The 18,565-nt window shown below is 42.8% G+C and overlaps 1 protein-coding gene across 1 annotated transcript in view; it reads right to left on the bottom strand.

Annotated features, from left to right (window-relative positions):
• Positions 1-1,256: 1,256 nt before the first annotated feature.
• The window catches only part of gpr153 (G protein-coupled receptor 153), a 245,067-nt gene continuing 227,758 nt past the window's right edge, over positions 1,257-18,565 (bottom strand). The window contains exons 5-6 of the mRNA XM_079826838.1: positions 5,893-6,077; positions 1,257-3,847 (exon numbers count right to left, since the gene is read on the bottom strand). Coding sequence (XP_079682964.1) covers positions 3,044-3,847; positions 5,893-6,077 — 989 coding nt within the window. The 3' untranslated portion in view covers positions 1,257-3,043. The remainder of the gene's footprint in view (positions 3,848-5,892; positions 6,078-18,565) is intronic.

Below are 18,565 nucleotides of genomic sequence, written 5' to 3' on the forward strand. Positions count from 1 at the left end.
TGTCACAAGCTATACCTTTGTTATTATTTCGAATTAGCGACCTCTAGTGGCGAAACTTACATACTGTGCCTTTAATGCTTTGGCAACATTGTGCTATTCTACACACAATGCCTGTAGAAATCACCTATTTTATTGTTATCTTACATGGTAAGTCATGTTAATAAAAGTCTCTACAAATGTTCATAACACATCAGTTAATGTTGAAATAGTGTACACATTAAAATAAGGGTCACAAAATCCATTAATAAATGCTTTGTTGAATGTAAGGAATGATAGTAAACTGAGTATAAACATGGTTTCCACTGTAGAATTGTGTTTACCAACAGCCCAAATCAATGCCTTACTATTAAATAATGTTGATAAGGTACAAAACAGCATTTTTACATTTAGAGTAAGACGTGAGTTCATCCTTAGTGTGTGTCAAATGCTACGTATACTAATGTAAATATGTACAGTAAGATAACCTTACAAAAACAGTAAAGCTACAGGCATTGTTCATGGTTAATTGATGTTAACTAATGCATTAACTAATGTTAACAAATACAACCTTATTGTAAAGTGTTAACCAGTAAGCAAAAACACTTTGATATAGGGAGAGATAATATAAAAAATATAATATAATGAAACTTTAAAGCTGCTTCAAAGGTAAAACACACACACACACACACATACATATATATATATATATATATATATATATATATATATATATATATATATATATATATATATATATATATATATATATACTGTATATATAATTAAAAAAAAAATTACCTTTGAAGTAGCTTTAAAGTTTCATTATATTATATTTTTTTATGTATAATATAAGCTTGTTTGAAACAACTCTTGTTTGCATTCATATTCTAAATTATTTAAAATACCCACTGTGCTACTGCAATAGTGATAATTCTCACCATAAATGTAGGCTCATATCTATGGCATGTTTAGGTTTCAGTGCTACATATCATTCTAGATAATTGTGAAATACCGGTACATCATATATAAGTGGTTATATAAAAAAAAGTCTTGATTTTAGTCAATGGACTTGTACAGCCATCCAGAGTATAGGAGGAGGAAGACTCTTATTGATGACCTTAATGTATATTAGACTACGAGGGGGTAATCTGCAGTTTCCCACATGAAATTTTAAGAATGTCCTAGTTGTTTCCCACATACAGCTGCCTAGGTATAAAGTACCATTTGATATTTCAACACCAGTATATGGCTGTATGAAACGTACAGAAATGCATGCTGGCAGCAAGCAATTGATTTTTTTTTATATAAATTAACAAAAACAAATCATTTAAAAATCTGAAACCTTGGGATAAGTGTAGAAAATGTAGTCATTTACAACAAAAATAATACAACAAATATCCAATTCTGATTCAGTGATCTCTGCTAACAAATCAAATAAGACATCTTTCAAAAAGTAATTTTCTCCACATGGCACGATTATGTCACTTGTTTTGTAAAAAGTGCATGTTGATGCATGTTGGTGCAGGTTATGGATGTTTTTTTAAATAGTGTCACTTTTCATATCATACTTTGTTACGGGCTACCAGACAAATAAGACTGTAATCATGAGAATAACAATGCATCGGATATACATTTTCAATCTTCACAAAGCACTTAACACAAACTCGTTAAAACATATCTGTGAAATGAAATTTTTTTAGGCTATTGGTAAGCAGGTCTGGGTCTACAAAGAGAAACTTTTGTTTCAAAAATATGAATTCAAACGATATAACAAAATATCTTGTTTTACTTAAATATTAAAAACTAAAATATTAAAAACATGCCACACCACCAGAAACAACAAAAACACAGTTAAAGAATCGGCTAAAAGCTCTCTGAGCTAAAGTGTTGTAAAGAAACACTATATAACTTACTGCTAACCTTTAACACAACCAAGTTGACCTTTGAGGTTTCATTAAATTGATGGAATAAAATCTGAAATCAGAAATCTATTACTATTTACTGAAATATGAATCCCCTCAAAAGCAATATAATGATATATCGCTACATAATTATCTGGATCATGGTCTACTGGATACATGTCTTTGAATGCATCTCTTCCCATATGTAATAACAGACAAGGGCAATTTAGCCAATACAGAAACAATGAAATAAGGAAACATATGTTTTGTTTGGCTATTATTAGGCCTAGTCCACGCATACAGGGGTATTTCCTTTTCCGTTTAAAAACAATTGTGTGCACATAAAAACGCAAAAACACACTATGAAGCGCTGTCAATAGCATGCCAAACCAACAGGTGGCAATATAATCCTAACAGTGAAGCCATGTTGGCCAATTAGAAGCCTGGAAAAAAGGTTACTGCCGGTTCCGGTTTTGACGTAACAAGCCAAAATCTCCGGTTTCACTGTCCACGCGACAACACTGAGTTTCTAAAAATCTTCACCCCAGGAGTAAAAAAAAAAATAATTGTTTCAGTGACTGGATACTGCATTTGCGTGTGGACGAACAGCCAAACCGTGTTCATGTGGACAGGGTCTTAGATGGCTAAACATAGTATGCATCTATGCATCTTTAGACATGAATGTATGACATTTTAAAAGTATTTGAATAAAGAATGAACTCCCAGGCCTACCCTATGGAATAAGGGCCTGTTCTATCACTTTGTATAGGACTAGTCAAGAAAGGCAGTATTTTGTCCGGAACATTAAATTATCATTGAAACGTAAAAGCTGAAAACTGTCTTTTAAATAGAGGGCCTCAGTTATAAGCTTACATGTATGAACAGAAGGCCTTGTAATCATCTCACACTACAAGTGCTGAGCTCCAGGACTCTTACCTACTGTTCAGATTCCCTTGGCTTGGAGGTGAACTGGCCCCATCTGGCCAAGCCCATAATCCAGCCTCGTATCAGTAACAACAAACCAATGCTGTCCCTATGCCATTTTGAATCAACCACATCTCAAAAAGCCTAGTTTCTAGACTACAAAAACATTCCACTTAGTCAAAACTTTAATACTAATGAGCATATCAGGGACTGTTTTATAATATTCATAAAATTGTTCCTTAGTTTGTGGATCCTATGGATTCGGAGTGAAAAGTGATATAGCCTGACGATGCAGATTGTGAAATTATAAAACTATTTGTGCTTCCTTTGTTTTCGCCTTTAGACAGGTGTTTCTGGTCCACCCAAGCAGATGCATCTACCTGTCCTGTCCTAATACTTGAAGAAGACTGATTCCCTGTCTGTCCACCCTGGCCCAACAGAACCAGCTCTGATGCATGCTTGCCATCATGCCTATACTCAAGGCATCCCTTAATGCCCGAGCCTTCGCTGGCTGCACTCCTGCTGTCGCTACCGCCCTTCGCCTTTCTCAATGTATCCTGAGGGATCTCAGTTGGTGTGGCTCCTTTGCCATGGTCAGAGCAGCGTCTCAACGCTTGAGGCTCACGCTCAAAGTGCGTGAGTGGAAAATGCGGCAACAAGACGATGTGCTGCTCAAACGTCTCTGGGACCAGAGAGATCGCGGAGGCTCGGCGCGGGCTCCGCATTGGACTAGCCAGTGGTGTCTCGTCAATGAAATTAATCACTTCGTCGCGGCTAAAGCACTTGAAATCGTCCTCATAACGCTCGATTCGTGGAATCTGCTTGAGTGAATGCATGTCCTCTGATCGCCTCCGTTTGCGGTGAGGGTGGCTCTCCACATGGTAAGATGCCGGGCTGCTCCGACGTCTCTCGTGGCGTGGCAAGCTGCATTGCGGGATGCCAATGATGTCCTCTGTGGAGCCCCAGCGATGCAGGTAAGACGGGATCTGACTGGTGGTCCACATGTCGGTTTCGTCGTGGGAGTATCTTCTTGTAGGGGGCACCTGGAGTAACACACAGACAAATGAACCAGTACATTTCTAAAAGCAAAACTCTACTAATGTCTGCTTTTGGATCAATCTAAAAACATATGCTTTTGCATCTCTTATGAGGTCAAAATCAATGGAATTTTGTGAACTACATATACTGGCAACACAGGCCTGCTTTCACTTTAAAGTAGCCTACTAATATTCATCGATTTTTTTTCTTTTAATAAGGATGTCCTTTAAAACGTTTTAATCCAAAATTAAGTTAATTTTGTTTAGTTTATAAACACTCATTCTTCAAACAGATACTCACATTCCACATTGTTCTGAGAACTACACAGGAAAGACATAAAATTAGTTTTTAGTATTCAAAATAACTTTTAGTACACTATCAAAGCATACAGCACAAGCCTAGCATGGAAGCAACTGTATTGGTTAATGAAGGAATGAGACGGCAGTTTACAAAGAAGTCCTATGGATTATGAGATCTTTACTATACTCTGGCCAGTAGAGGGAAGCAAAGCATCAAAGCAATGCCATTCAGTTGGTTTGTTTTTTGTATGATTTCGTAATAGCTCAGTGATTACTACAATACTGATGATTTTAACTGTTTAAATATATAAACTAATGGACAAGCGTAATTATATATTATATTATGATACAGGACCAGCTATAACGAACATTTGAACATTTTTACAATTTGGCATTTTACATTTTTGAACCTTGATACTCAGCTGATTAAAATGATATGTCCATTTTGCTTGTCATTTTAAATTTACTATAGCTTTAAATATACTACCCACTGACAAAACAATATTTTGTCTCAAATAAAGATAAAGATGGAATTACTTTCCAATTGTTTGACAGTGGTAAATATTATTGTCTGGAAGCATTTATTGTTAATAGCTTGACAGCAAAAACAATAACAGCTTGTACTTCCCAATTATTATGACATTCTGATACTCGATGATGATGATGGAAAACACTGGTGAAATTGAAAAAGAACATTGATTCTGTATAATAGTACCAATAATGTTCTAATGTAGGATCACTGGTTTTGAATTCTTTATCAATAAGCATCAGTGTTTTTTGCCGAACGTCTTTGGAGCAATTCTAAAACACACAATGTTTTATAAACTTTGAAGAGAACTTCAAAAGTTGATTCGTGCAATGTATATAGCAATAAAATCAGCAATGAAAAGTAGTCAAGCACTGCACATTGTCTAACAGAGCTTTGGGAAGTGTTTGGCGTACACATTTATGGCATATTCTCCACATTTAACCTCCAAGTCCAAATTTTAATTCCAGTCAGGCATCTTTTTAATAATTGGTAATTATTTATACAGAGAGAAAGATTTATAATATGTGAAACTGATAATCCAGGCCAATAAAAGTTACATGTGGAGGTTACATGTGAGCGTTTATGGGCAGTATGTGAAGTAATCATTTGAATGTAAAAAGGTTAAAAGTTTGAAGTAAAGCATTGCACACCTTTCAAACTTACTGGCAGTCTAAATTATGAACTCTTATTTAAAGCCTTTATAGTCCTATTTCCTTGTAGAAGTGGTTCAAATCATGATGGGTCTAGTCATGGGTCATAGTATCTATGTCATGGGATTTTCACAACATGTCACATGATTAGTCACATGTTTTGAATTCAGACTAGTATTTGATTATTTTTTTTTTTTTACTCATTTATATTTGCAATGACTTCAAGCTTTTAAATAAAAACGTTAAAATATAAACTGAAAAGGCATCAGTGGCAGTCGTCACATGAGCCCTGCAACAGTAAGCCACTGGGGTGAAGAAAACAAAAGTGTTTGTTAGATCATATTTTCCAAAAATTTCTCAAACAAAATAAGTCACCAATTTCCAATCTTGACGTTTTAAAAGTCTAATAGGTAAGACAACAGGAATGTTAAATGATTCCAGTAAAAGAGGTGATTATAATAGTGACTATATAAGTTTTGCAAATACTGAGGTGGAGGGCCATTGCAACATGCACATTTTTTATTAAAAATAAAGAAAATATCAATTTGAAAACAAAATCAATGGAAATATACCTGCAAATAGTGCATTTTATCTTCCTGAAGCTCCCTCAATGGATAACCCTGGGGGCCCCCCCTTTCTAAGGTTGAGAATTCGTATTTGGCAATACGGTCTACCGTCATGATATCACCAGCGGAGCTATAGTCAAATGGTCTGTCAAATATTAAGTCCGGATGAATGCCTCCATCCTGGCTGTTTTCTGCAAACGCAGAAAGCATATATATCAGGATTAAAAATCAGTGTGCTCAAAATACACAGACAGACAGACAGACAGACAGACGAATAGGTAGGAAAAAAATCCCTTTTATAGGTTTACGGGGTCCGCATTAGAATTGGAGGTCATCAAAAATGCTTTATTTGAAATCATTAGAATCCATTGAAGTGTCTTGTACTGAAAATCATGACTTACTGTTGCCATTTACCAATTAAAATTCCCTCAAATTTGTTTTAGTGCAAAAGATTCTCTAAGGGGTACAAACGATTTTTTTTCTTTTCAGAACTTTAAAAGTTGTAGGGCAATGTGAAATGCTGATCTTAACGCAAAATGGGGGCACACACAGCAGGATGACAGATGAGATCAGCTATTAGCACAGGCAGCTGAGCTTAGCATGCATTTGAGTGAGACACAATTACAAGCAACCCTTATACATACAACTGAGTTGGGTTACACAAGGCAAACTGTCTGAAAAGAAACAGAGCACTGGTAAAAAATTAAGATCACAAAATCCATTTCTTGCACATATTTCTTATGACTGCAAACTTAGAAATGGTGCCAAATAGCAGGAAGAGTAATGAAGCTAACAGCAAAGTCAGACACTTAACACCTACATTCAGCAATACATAATGACAGCTTAAGTTTACTAATTGTTTGTGATTAAGCAAATTAATCATATAATTATCATGTGACCTCTAGATATTTTTGATGGGAATCCAGATAAATAAGATGTTTTAATATTCCCTGTAAAAAATTTTTTACAAGGTAACCATAATTGCAAAACAAAATACCATTTGGTATTTTCTTGGGTACAGAAAATTATACTAAATTGGTAACACTTTACAATAGGGTCTTATTTATTAACATTAGTTAATGTATTAACTAACATTAACTAACATTGAGCAATACATTTGTTACAGATTGTTTTGTTAATCTTTATCAATGTTAGTTAATAAAAATTTAGCTGTTCATTGTTTGTTAGATCACAGTGCATTAACTAATGTTAACAAATACAACATTTGATTTTAATAATGTATTAGTAAATGTTGAGATGAACATTAAAATAAATAAACGCTGTAAAAGTATTGTTATTTCTTATTTCATGTTAACTAAAGTAGTTAGCTAATATTAACAAATGAAACCTTATTGTAAAGTGTTACCGGTAAATTAATATGGGGTCTATCTGAAAGGGTGTAAGAAGCTTCTTTCTGTCATATTATTTAATTATTTTCTTTTTTGGTGATAGTGGTGGCTAATGCAAAGCTACAAATTTGATTGTACACTGTAAAAATGCCAGGATTTTACAGGATTAAAGGGTATTATTTTACAATAAATTACTGTAGTCAGAAATTCATTGTGAAATCAATGCATGCTGGGACATTTTCTTGCAAATTACTGCGATTCAACAAAATGATGCTAGGATCACAGTAATTTGTTGCTCTTTTTTTTTTTTTTTTTTTTTTTTTTACTGTGAATTCACATTATACATTTGTCTTTAACCATGTCGCTGTAATAACTTCAATTGTTTACCACTGTAATTGTTTTGAATTCACCATAAGGGTGATCAGTGTTCCATTTGTTTGGGATCTTGGAACAGAATATATTCATATTAAAATTTCTAGCCAAGTCAGAAGCAAGCTTGTTCGCTTTTTATTGATAAGCTTGAATAAAAATAAGCTGATAGGGGCTTTTTATTTTATATTTTAAGTTAGGCAAACTATTCTGAGCCCAAATACGAAGATTTTATTTTAACATTATTTAAGCATAAATATTTACCAATAACTTATTTTAAATTCATAACTGTTTGTAGACAGATCTTTCACAACAGTGAAGCAACTGCTGATATACATCTTTGAAAGGTGTGACATCAGCACTCAACATACAAAACAAAACAATGGTGACACTTAAATACATTTTTTATAAAATAACGATATAAAAATAGGAGATAAAAAATATAAAAGATAAGCTCGAACATTACAAAATAAACCAAAACAAATAGCTAAAAGTGAACCAAAAATCAGCAAAACAGATAAAACCAACAAGTATCAAAAGTTGCTTTTTATCAACAAATGTATTCTACAAAATGTCATAGAATAGTGGATAGATAGGTGGGGACGCACCAAAAGAAAACTGATTTGAATGGGTGCCTTCATAGTACATGTGCACTGTAGAAATACAGTATGATATTGTTCGTTTTTTAGCAATTTATGTGTACATTTTACTGTAAACGCACAGTACAACCAAGCCTTTTTTTACAGTTCAATTGTAAAAACATGACAAAAATTTCTAGTAAAGTACTGTAGATTTTACAAGAAATTTCTGAAAGTGCAATTAGATACAAGTCCAACTGTGAAATTGCTGTGAAAGTAATGCAATTATTAACCTGGGATATACTCTAATTTCACACTAATAACAATGCCTGTAGTTCTACGCTTGTCACTACATCTGTAGTATTTTGGCCAATGGTACTGCAGGGGCAGTAAGTCGTGACATAATGTAAAAAAGGTTGCTGTGTGGTTGAAATAATTAAGCTGTAATTTTGGGCAGTCTTGCTTGCTCTTTAAATTTTTCCTTTTTGTGCTCCATTGCAATTCCCTTTCGAAGTGGAACTCATCACTAAGTCTTGGATTGACGCTATTGGGAATGCAATGTCTGTGACCGGTGTCTGAAGCATGTGTAAACATATGCCGTAACAGTCCATTTAGCATCATCTGATCCAGCAGATAGCATGTTGCTGGCACCATCCAGCCAGGAGGAGGCAGATGTGGTTGAAGAGGGCGAAGATAGCGCTTGTGCCAAGTGTACTGCACACGTCCTGAAAAGTGAATCCAAAACATTTCGATCACCCCCTGGTGGCTGGCTGCAATATTGGTCATAAACCCCGCCCTTTCCATGTAATCAATTGGGACGTGAGCCAAACTAAAAAAATCCAATTGCACTTCAAATAATTTTTTTCAAAAGATGGTTTCCACAGCTAGATTTGCCATAATCGAGCCTTACACGAGCCTTACATTTCTCTTCGATCTCCACCTGGAAGTGTAGAAGTCGTAGAAGAAACCTCCATCCTTTTCGTCATTTGAATTATGTCAATGTGGAGGGATTGAGCGAGCATGGATATTTGAGGATGACACCAGTGTGCAAGCATTGAAGGTTCCTGCCCTGCCATAAAACACCATGTCTTCACCGGATGCAAGTGGCGCAATGCGACGTGACAAAAGACGATAGAACCCATTATAATTAGTGATGTTGTCTACACTGGATGTGTACTCAAGATACATCTCATAGGAAGGACAGATGAATTTGCAATGGTCACTTTGTCGTGTCCATTGTAGACACAGTGTAAGTAACTACAGACCACCTCACGCTTGAATTGCAGGGCATATGTGGCAGCAGGTCAGGCCGGTGGGGTCTTACACATCTCTGTTACAGCGGATCTGCTGAGAGATCTGGATCGGGGCAGGGGTTGTCCCCTGAAGCAGTCCCTGAGCTAAGCCACACCATGGACTTAGCCCTCCGAATCACTAAACAAACAGCCGCTGCCATTGGTCATGCAATGGCTGCAATAGTGGTGATAGAGAGGCACTTGAAGAAATGGTGGTTAGAAAATTTAGAGAGACGAGTGCGCAGTCGACGGTATTCAGTAAGTACATCCCACAGCGATCTAGGTCTCAGGTTCCACTTCGAAAGGGAATGTCTCAGGTTAAGACTGTAACCATGGTTCCCTGAGAAGGGGAACAAGACACTGTGTCTCGTTGCCATGCCTCGGACCTGCCTGCATGTCTCCTTCAGACAAAGAAGTTGACGATATGCGATATGGGCCGGGGCACATTAACACAAAAGCTTTCATGGACTGAAGCCCAGGGGCCTACACTGAGGAGGGGCCAACTGCCTGCACGAAGATTATATTTTTCAAATAATTATTTGTATATGGCAGTTTGCAGCAGTGACAACGGCATTAACCCTCTATGGCATAGAGTTGCCCTCAGGCAACAAACCACCTTTTTGGACCTCACACCGCCCCTTTAACTTTTTTTAATATTTTTTTTAAATATATAATATCACCTGACATGTCTGTTCAATGAAATGAGGGGCTGAAGTGGGTGTGACTTTTTGTTTGGGGGTGGAGCAGTCCTTTCACGAAGCAAAGCCACATGGGACACAGTGCCATCAATTGGTTGGATAAATATCACTTTTTAACATGTTTAAAATGAAATACATTTATTAAAAAAAATCTATGCATGTGCATCAGCATGTAAAAAAGTATGTTTGATTGTTTAAATATTTATTTTGTTTTTATTTATATACTAAAACTGTGTTTTTTTGTTTGTTGCCTCAGGGCAACACTATGCAGTTAGACCACTTTTGTTCAGGCCATATCACAGTGTTAGTACCATATGGTGCATTCAAGTCTTCCTGGGAAGTTTGTTTTTACACGTTCAGAAAATTCAAAGAATGTGCATTATGAGTATCATTTATGTTTTTTATTATTATTATAAACACAGATCAGGCATAACATTATGACCACCTCTCTAATATTGTGTTGGTCCCCCTTTTGCTGCCCAAACAGCCCAGAGCCATCTAGGCATGAACTCCTCTAGACCCCTGAAGGTGTGCTGTGGTATCTGGCACCAAGATGTTAGCAGCAGATTCTTTAAGTCCTGTAAGTTGTGAGGCCGGGCCTCCATGGATTAGACTTGTTTGTTCAGCACATCCCACAGACGCTCGATTGGATTGAGATCTGGGGAATTTGGAGGCCAAGTCAACACCTCAAACTCGTTGTGCTCCTCAAACCATTCCTGAAGCATTTGTGCTTTGTGGAAGTGTGAAAGAGTTAAAGAGGCTACAGCCACCAGGGAACACTGTTTCCATGAAAGGCTGGACATGCACTGCAATAATGCTTAGGTAGGTGGTGCATATCAAAGTTACATCCACATGGATGGAGGACCCAAGGTTCCCCAGCAGAACATTGCCCAAAGCATCACTGCCTCTGCCGCCACACCTTCTTCCCACAGTACATCCTGGTGCCATGTGTTCCCCAGGTTAGCCACACACACGCACCCGGCCATCCACGTGATGTAAAAGAACATGTGATTCATCAGACCAGGCCACCTTCTTCCATTGCTCAGTGGTCCAGTTCTGATGCTCACGTGCCACTGTTGGTGCTTTGGCCGGTGGACAGGGGTCAGCATGGGCACCCTGATGGGTCTCAATTAGCCTAGACAGCCATGACCCTGTCGCTGGTTCACCACTGTTCCTTCCTCTGAGCACTTTTGATAGAGACTGACCACTGCAGACCGGGAACACCCCACAAGAGCTGCAGTTCTGGAGATGCTCTGACCCAGTCGTCTAGCCATCACATTTTGGCCCTTGTCAAACTCGCTCAGATCGTTACGCTTGCCCATTTTTCCTGCTTCTAACGCATCAACTTTGAGGACAAAATGTTCACTTGCTGCCCAATATATCCCACCCACTAACAGGAGCCGTGATGAAGAGATCATCAGTGTTATTCACTTCACCTGTCAATGGTCATAATGTTATGCCTGATTGGTGTATGAATATAATACATGAGGTGTTAGTTGTAATTAGTAGTAGTGTTTTTGTATTGTTTGATGTTTTTCAAAATATAATTTTATCTAATGCACATATTGCTTGTTTTCCCTATTGAAAATCTATGTAGAAAACCTTGGAGTTTTAGTACCCTTATGGCACAGTGTTGCCCTGAGGCAACAAACCAAAATCTGGTTCAGGGGTGGGGGGGCGACACTTTTTATGATGGATATATTATCAGGGACCCCCAAGCTCCCAAAAAATGGGGTGAAATATTTTTTTCCCCAAAAAATAAAAAGTCATGCCATAGAGGGTTAAACAAACTCACACACCCATACATTTTCAGCGGTCTCAACTGCATTTTCGGCAAAGCCCTGCTGTGTGAACGGAACCAGACTGCACAACTAGTTCCCTTTCAGTCGGTCACGTTCGACGTACGTCGGAACTGACCGACGAATTGGGGTCTGATCTCAGAGACCAATCTACTTAGAGTGTGTTAAAAACGAGCCAATGGAGATTGGCATGCGATCCACGCATTCCACGCTCCGCCCCGCGGTGCGGGTATAAATAAGGAAGTGGAATGCTTGATCATTGCTTTCTACTTCGGAGCGAACAGTGAATGTTTCCTGTTTCTACGAAGAGTGTAAACGACGAGTCTCGTGAGAGGAACGACTGCTGCTTCCAGTGCGGGTGTGACGGCGCGTATCAGTGGGTGGCCGCTTCAACGGAGATCAAAGAGTTGGTTCGCTGGGCGTTTCCATTTTTGAGTGCACACACAGGCTTGCACCTTTGTATTGTGTGGTGCTGCGGTCATGTCCCTGAGTGCTTCAGCGCATAAAAAGAGCAGTTCTCCTTTCTAAAAGAGCAACACGGTTTGACCCTGCGTCTTTTTCAAGATGTCATTCAAACTGTTTCTGGATGCGGTCGATTTCTGTCCCCAGTTGACAGTCACGTTCGTTGTCTCACGTGTTTGGGCGTTCAGCACGCTGAGGCAGCGTTCGTGAATGACTCATGTTCCCACTGCAGTGGGACATCGCAGTTTTAATGTCCAGACTCCAATACCACGAAAGAGGTGGAGTGCCATTGCGCATCCCCCGATCTAGTGGCCCTCCTGCTGCAAAGCAGAGGGCTGCTACTTTGGCTGATGACTTTGGTGGCGACCTGAGGGTGACGGTGAGGGCATCCCTGACGGGTCAAAAGGCCCCCCCCCCAGGCAACGGACCTCGCTCTCCGGGTGACGAAAGTCACTGCACGCTCCCTGGGTCGGGCGATGTCCACCTTAGTGTTCCAGGAACGCCACCAGTAGCTGAACCTGGCAGACATGCGTGATTTCGATAAGGTCCGGTTTCTTAACGCCCCTGTCTTCGGCGATGCCATCGAGAGCTTCGCCCAGTAGTTCTCGGTGGCCCAGAAGCAGATGGAGGCCATCAAAAATATCCTGCCCCGACGACCCGCTGGTGCCTCCACCCAGTCGTCGCCGGCAGCACCTCCCCCTGCGTCCGCCTCCGCCCTGCGAAACCAACGCAACAGCCTCCATCGGGGAAGCAGGGTGCCGGACGTAAGGGTGGCGCCCAACCCGCTCAGGGCCCAGCTAAGTCGGCAGGCAAGCGCAGGGGCAAGTGGCCCTGAGACGGACAACCCAGGGAGAACAGAAGCTGCTCTCAGGGAGAAGGTGTCCACACCCCTCCCCCACCCCCCGGAGGAGGACCGGGGGGCCCGACTGGTACAATAACATCTCTGCCGCTGGCTCTCCGGAGTCCAGCGGTACCCACATTTTAAATAAAAGAGCAGTTTCCTCTCTCCCTGGGCCCCAAGAGGGCCAAGTTGGCAGTGTGCGACGCCTCCGGACCTTGTCACTTCTTTCCTCCCCTCCCCCCGCCAGGGGGCAGCAGTGTGGGCCCCGAGAACGCCCCCGGGCCTTCTCACCCACACTCTGCCCCACCCTGGAATACTCAGACAACACTCCGGGCCGCCTCCGGGCCTCCCGAGTCGTGTCTGTCTATACCGCCTCGCTGCCCCACCCCGGGTACGTCTGTGGTGCTGTTGGTCCCACTTGTTTGGTCTCTGGGGGCTTGGCTACAGCTCCCCAGACCGTCTCGCTGGCTCATCCGTACCATCAGACTTGGCTACGCGATTCAGTTCGCTCACCGGCCTCCCAAGTACAAGGGCATCCTCTTCACCTCTGTGCGAAGCAGCAATACTCAGGTCTTGCGGTCAGAGATCGATGTCCTACTGGCGAAGGACGCGGTCGAGCCGGTTCCTCCAGCCGATATGAAGGCGGGGTTCTACAGCCCCTACTTCATTGTACCCAAGAAAGGTGGTGGGTTACGGCCAATCTTGGACCTGCGTATCCTGAATCGGGCCCTGAACAAGCTCCCGTTCCGGATGCTAATGCAAAAACGCATTTTTGAATGCATTTGTCCCCGAGATTGGTTTGCAGCAATCGACCTGAAGGATGCGTACTTTCATGTCTCTATCCTTCATCGACACAGACCGTTCCTACGCTTTGCGTTCGAGGGGAAGGCATATCAGTACAAAGTCCTGCCCTTCGGGCTGTCCCTGTTGCCTCGCGTCTTCACGAAAGTCGCAGAGGCAGCCATTGTTCCGCTCAGAGAACGCGGCATTCGCATCCTCAACTATCTCGACGACTGGCTCATACTCGCCCAGTCTCGGGAGCAGTTGTGCGAACACAGGGACATGGTGCTCAGTCACCTCAGCCTGTTGGGCCTTCGGGTCAACCGAGAGAAGAGCAAACTCTGTCCCACACAGAGGATCTCTTATCTCGGTATGGAGCTGGATTCGGTCAGCCAGACTGTGCGCCTCACGGAAGAGCGGGTCCGGACGGTGTTGAACTGCTTGAATTCGTTCAAAGGCAGGACAGCGGTCCCACTGAAATTTTTTCAGAGGCTCCTTGGGCATATGGCATCTGCAGCCGCGGTAACCGCGCTCGGATTGCTTCATATGAGACCGCTTCAACACTGGCTTCATGGTCGAGTCCCGAGGTGGGCATGGCAGAGCGGCCAGTACCGGGTCCCAGTGACTCCTTACTGCCGCCAAACTTTCAGCCCGTGGTCCGACGCTTCGTTTCTCTGGGCCAGGGTGCCCTTAGAACAAGTGTCCAGGCATGCTGTGCTCTTCACGGATGCCTCCTCCACGGGCTGGGGGGCCACGTACAACGGGCATGCAGTTTCAGGTCTGTGGACGGGACCTCAATTGCATTGGCATATCAATTGCCTCAAGTTGTTAGCAGTACACTTGGCACTGAGCCGCCTCAAGGGGCCGCTACGTGGCAAGCATGTAATGGTCCGTACGGACAACACTGCGGCCGTTGCGTACATCAACCGTCAGGGTGGTCTACGCTCCCGTTGCATGTTCCAACTCGCCAGCCACCTCCTCCTTTGGAGTCAGAAGTATCTGAGATCGCTTCGTGCCATTTATATCCCAGGTGCGCTCAACCGGACAGCCGACAAGCTCTCACGGCTGCCGACACCTCCGGGAGAGTGGCGACTCCATACCCAGGTGGTCCAGCTTATATGGGATCTCTTCGGAGCCACACAGGTAGACCTGTTTGCCTCTCTGGACTCGACCCATTGCCAGTGGTACTATTCCCTGACCGGGGGCACCCTTGCGATGCACTGGCGCAAAGCTGGCCCCGGGACCTGCGCAAATATGCGCTTCCCCCAGTGAGCCTTCTTGCACAGACCCTGTGCAAGGTCAGGGAGGACGAGGAGCAGGTCTTATTAGTTGCGCCCTACTGGCCCAACCAGACCAGCCGATGGCCGATTCCCCTGAGGAGGGACCTTCTTTCTCAGGGATGGGGCACTCTATGGCACCCGCGTCCAGCCTCTGGAAACTCCATGTCTGGTCCCTGGACGGGACGCGGAGGTTCTAGGTGGTCTACCACAGGCAGTGGTGGACACCATCTCTTCTGCTAGAGCCCCCTCTATGAGGCGCCTCTACGCTTTGAAGTGGAACCTGTTTGTTGAATGGTGCTCTTCCCACCGGGAAGACCCCTGAAGGTGTTCGGTTAGTGTCGTGCTTTCTTTCCTGCAAGATGGGCTGGAGCGAAGGATGTCTCCCTCCACCCTCAAAGTGTACGTCGCAGCAATAGCGGCGTATCACGACGCAGTCGAAGGTAAGTCCTTGGGGAAGCACGACCTAATCGTCAGGTTCCTCAGAGGTGCGAGGAGGCTAAATAGTCCTCGTCCAAACTCGTTACCCTCTTGGGACTTGGCTCTAGTGCTCAGAGCACTTCAGAGCCCTCCCTTTGAGCCTTTGCAGTCTGTGGAGCTTGTCAATGAATCCTGTCAATGAAGGAGGCATTGGCCTCCATCAAGAGGGTAGGGGACCTGCATGCACTTTCGGTCAATGAATCATGCCTAGAATTCATAGAATTGGATACGTACCCAAGGTTCCTACCACTCCCTTCCGGGACCAGGTGGTGAACCTGCAAGCGCTGCCTTCAGAGAAGGCAGACCCAGCCCTGGCTTTGTTATGTCCCGTCCGCGCTCTTCGCGCTTACGTTGACCGGACTCAAAGCTTTCAGACCTCAGAGCAACTCTTCGTCTGTTATGGAGGCCAGCAGAAGGGAAAGGCTGTCTCCAAGCAGAGGTTAGCCCACTGGATAGTGGATGCAATCGTCTTGGCTTACCAGTCCCAAGACGTGCCTTGCCCGTTCGGGTTGCGAGCACACTCAACAAGGAGTGTTGCTTCCTACTGGGCGATGGCTCAAGGCGCCTCGCTGACAGATATATGTAGAGCTGCAGGCTGGGCGACACCTAACACATTCGCTAGATTCTATAGCCTCCGTGTAGAGCCGGTATCTTCCTGCATCCTCGCCCCCAGGGGCCAGTAGCGCTAAGTGCCCGTTCTAAGTGTCGGCTTGCAATGTCACTCCCGCCCTCTGGGCTGGATATGTGCGTCTATTGTCTCCAGTTGTGTTCCCCGGAAACGGCTAACCCTGTCAAGCTCCTCCGTCACCCCTGCGGTGCCAGACGTTGCGGCCGTCTGACGCCAGGCCTGCACCCGTATGCTTTTGGAACATGTGTGTAGGCTGGGTTCCATATGTAGCGGTTCCCTCACGGCAACCCCATATGTGTATTCTTCCATGGTACCTGCTACCCTACTTGGCAAGCCCCGTGTCTTTCCCTTGACAGAGCCCGCTCTGTCGTCTCTGGGTGTGTTCTTTCCCCACTGGAACCAGGCTGGAACCACCCCAGAGACTGCCATATGTTGCACTACCCTGCTAAGTTAGTCCTTATGTGTATTCTGCCACCAATCCTTCCACTGAAGGACGTGGCTCCGCAGCGTACCATCTCCCGAGACGGGCACGCTTTCCCAGCGTTATCCATTAGTCACACTGGGTGGGTCTTGCAGAAACAGCAGTGACTGACCTCCCTGCCAGCGCCCTGGCGTTTTGGTAGGGATCCCAATTCGTCGGTCAGTTCCGGCGTACGTCGAACGTGACCGACTGAAAGGGAACGTTTCGGTTACGCATGTAACCCTCGTTCCCTGAAGGAGGGAACGGAGACGTACGTCGCGTCATCAGGTGCTGCGCTTCCGCTAGGGGGCCGAGTCACTAGTTCGGCTCCTCAGCAGAAAAAAGCAATGATCAAGCATTCCACTACCTTATTTATACCCGCACCGCGGGGCGGAGCGTGGAATGCATGGATCGCATGCCAATCTCCATAAGCTCTATTTTAACACACTCGAAGTAGATTGGTCTCTGAGATCAGATCCCAATTCCCTTCGTTCCCTCCATCAGGGAACGAGGGTTACATACGTAACCGAGACGTTTTCTGTAACGTCATTCAGTGAGAGAGAGCCACCCTGCCCTGAACGCAGGTTCAGTACCTTGCGCATGGATATAATCTGTGTGTCATCTGAAGTATGCAGTCACTGTTCTATCAGTGCTACTTTAAAGTCTCAATTTTAATTTCAGGAGGTTTTAAATCTGGGGATGGAAAAAAAGGAATTGCAATATTGCTTAAATGAGATAATTAAACTTTAACAGACTATGATTTAATTAAATGCCAGCACTGCATGTTTCAAAGTAAAGGCGCAGTGCTGTTGCGCATACTACTACTTGTGCTTTTAGAGCAGTTTGCAATCACCAAATAGCCTTTTAAATTTTCATTTAAAATTACCTCCGTATGATGCCTATAATGTAGTGCAGTGTTTCCCAGCCACTGTGCCACAAAACCTTGCATCTCTATATTTCTGCATTTTTGTTTTATAAAATTTATGCTTTTGGTCATCCTTTATGTCTGTATATGGTTTTAACAAATATTTAACCAATACAAAGTTAAAAGTTAGTTTACAAGTGGTTGTGACTCAACCTCATAAATCCATTGGCTCTCAAACTACTCCTCAACTCCATTTAGAATGTGCCGTACACCGTTTGGAGATTTGCTTGTTTGCAATGCAAGAAATAAAGAACTGATGTTTGAGTAAGTACAGAGTTTTCAAGAAACACTATGTCCATAAATGCTAAAGTTGCTTTGTATTTGAAAAGTGTAGAATATTCTTTGTCTGCTATTTGCCGTCTAGTTGAAGCAAGTTTTGTGCATAACGCTTCATCTTTCGTATCATTATCAAAACTGTGCGGTGGCAACAACAAAAAAAAGAGTTGGGAAACACTGATTTAGTGTTTATAAGCGCATCACTGCTTTGTTTATGTAATTGCTCTAATTTTACTGTTCCACAAGTGCCACCTACTGGCAAAGAGTGAATTTGAATATTCACCTACACTATATTGCCAAAAGGTTTGGGACGCATGCCAATATGGAGTTGCTTCAACTCGAAGGCTTTTCACAAGGTGTAGGACTGTGTTTATGGGAATTTTTGTCCATTCTTCTAGAAGCGCATTTGTGAGGTCAGGCACTGATGTTGGACGAGAAGGCTTGGTTCGCAGTCTCTGCTCTAAT

Source organism: Gobio gobio, assembly GCF_949357685.1.
Source record: "Gobio gobio genome assembly, chromosome: 10".
In the NCBI taxonomy this organism is placed as follows: Eukaryota; Metazoa; Chordata; class Actinopteri; order Cypriniformes; family Gobionidae; genus Gobio; species Gobio gobio.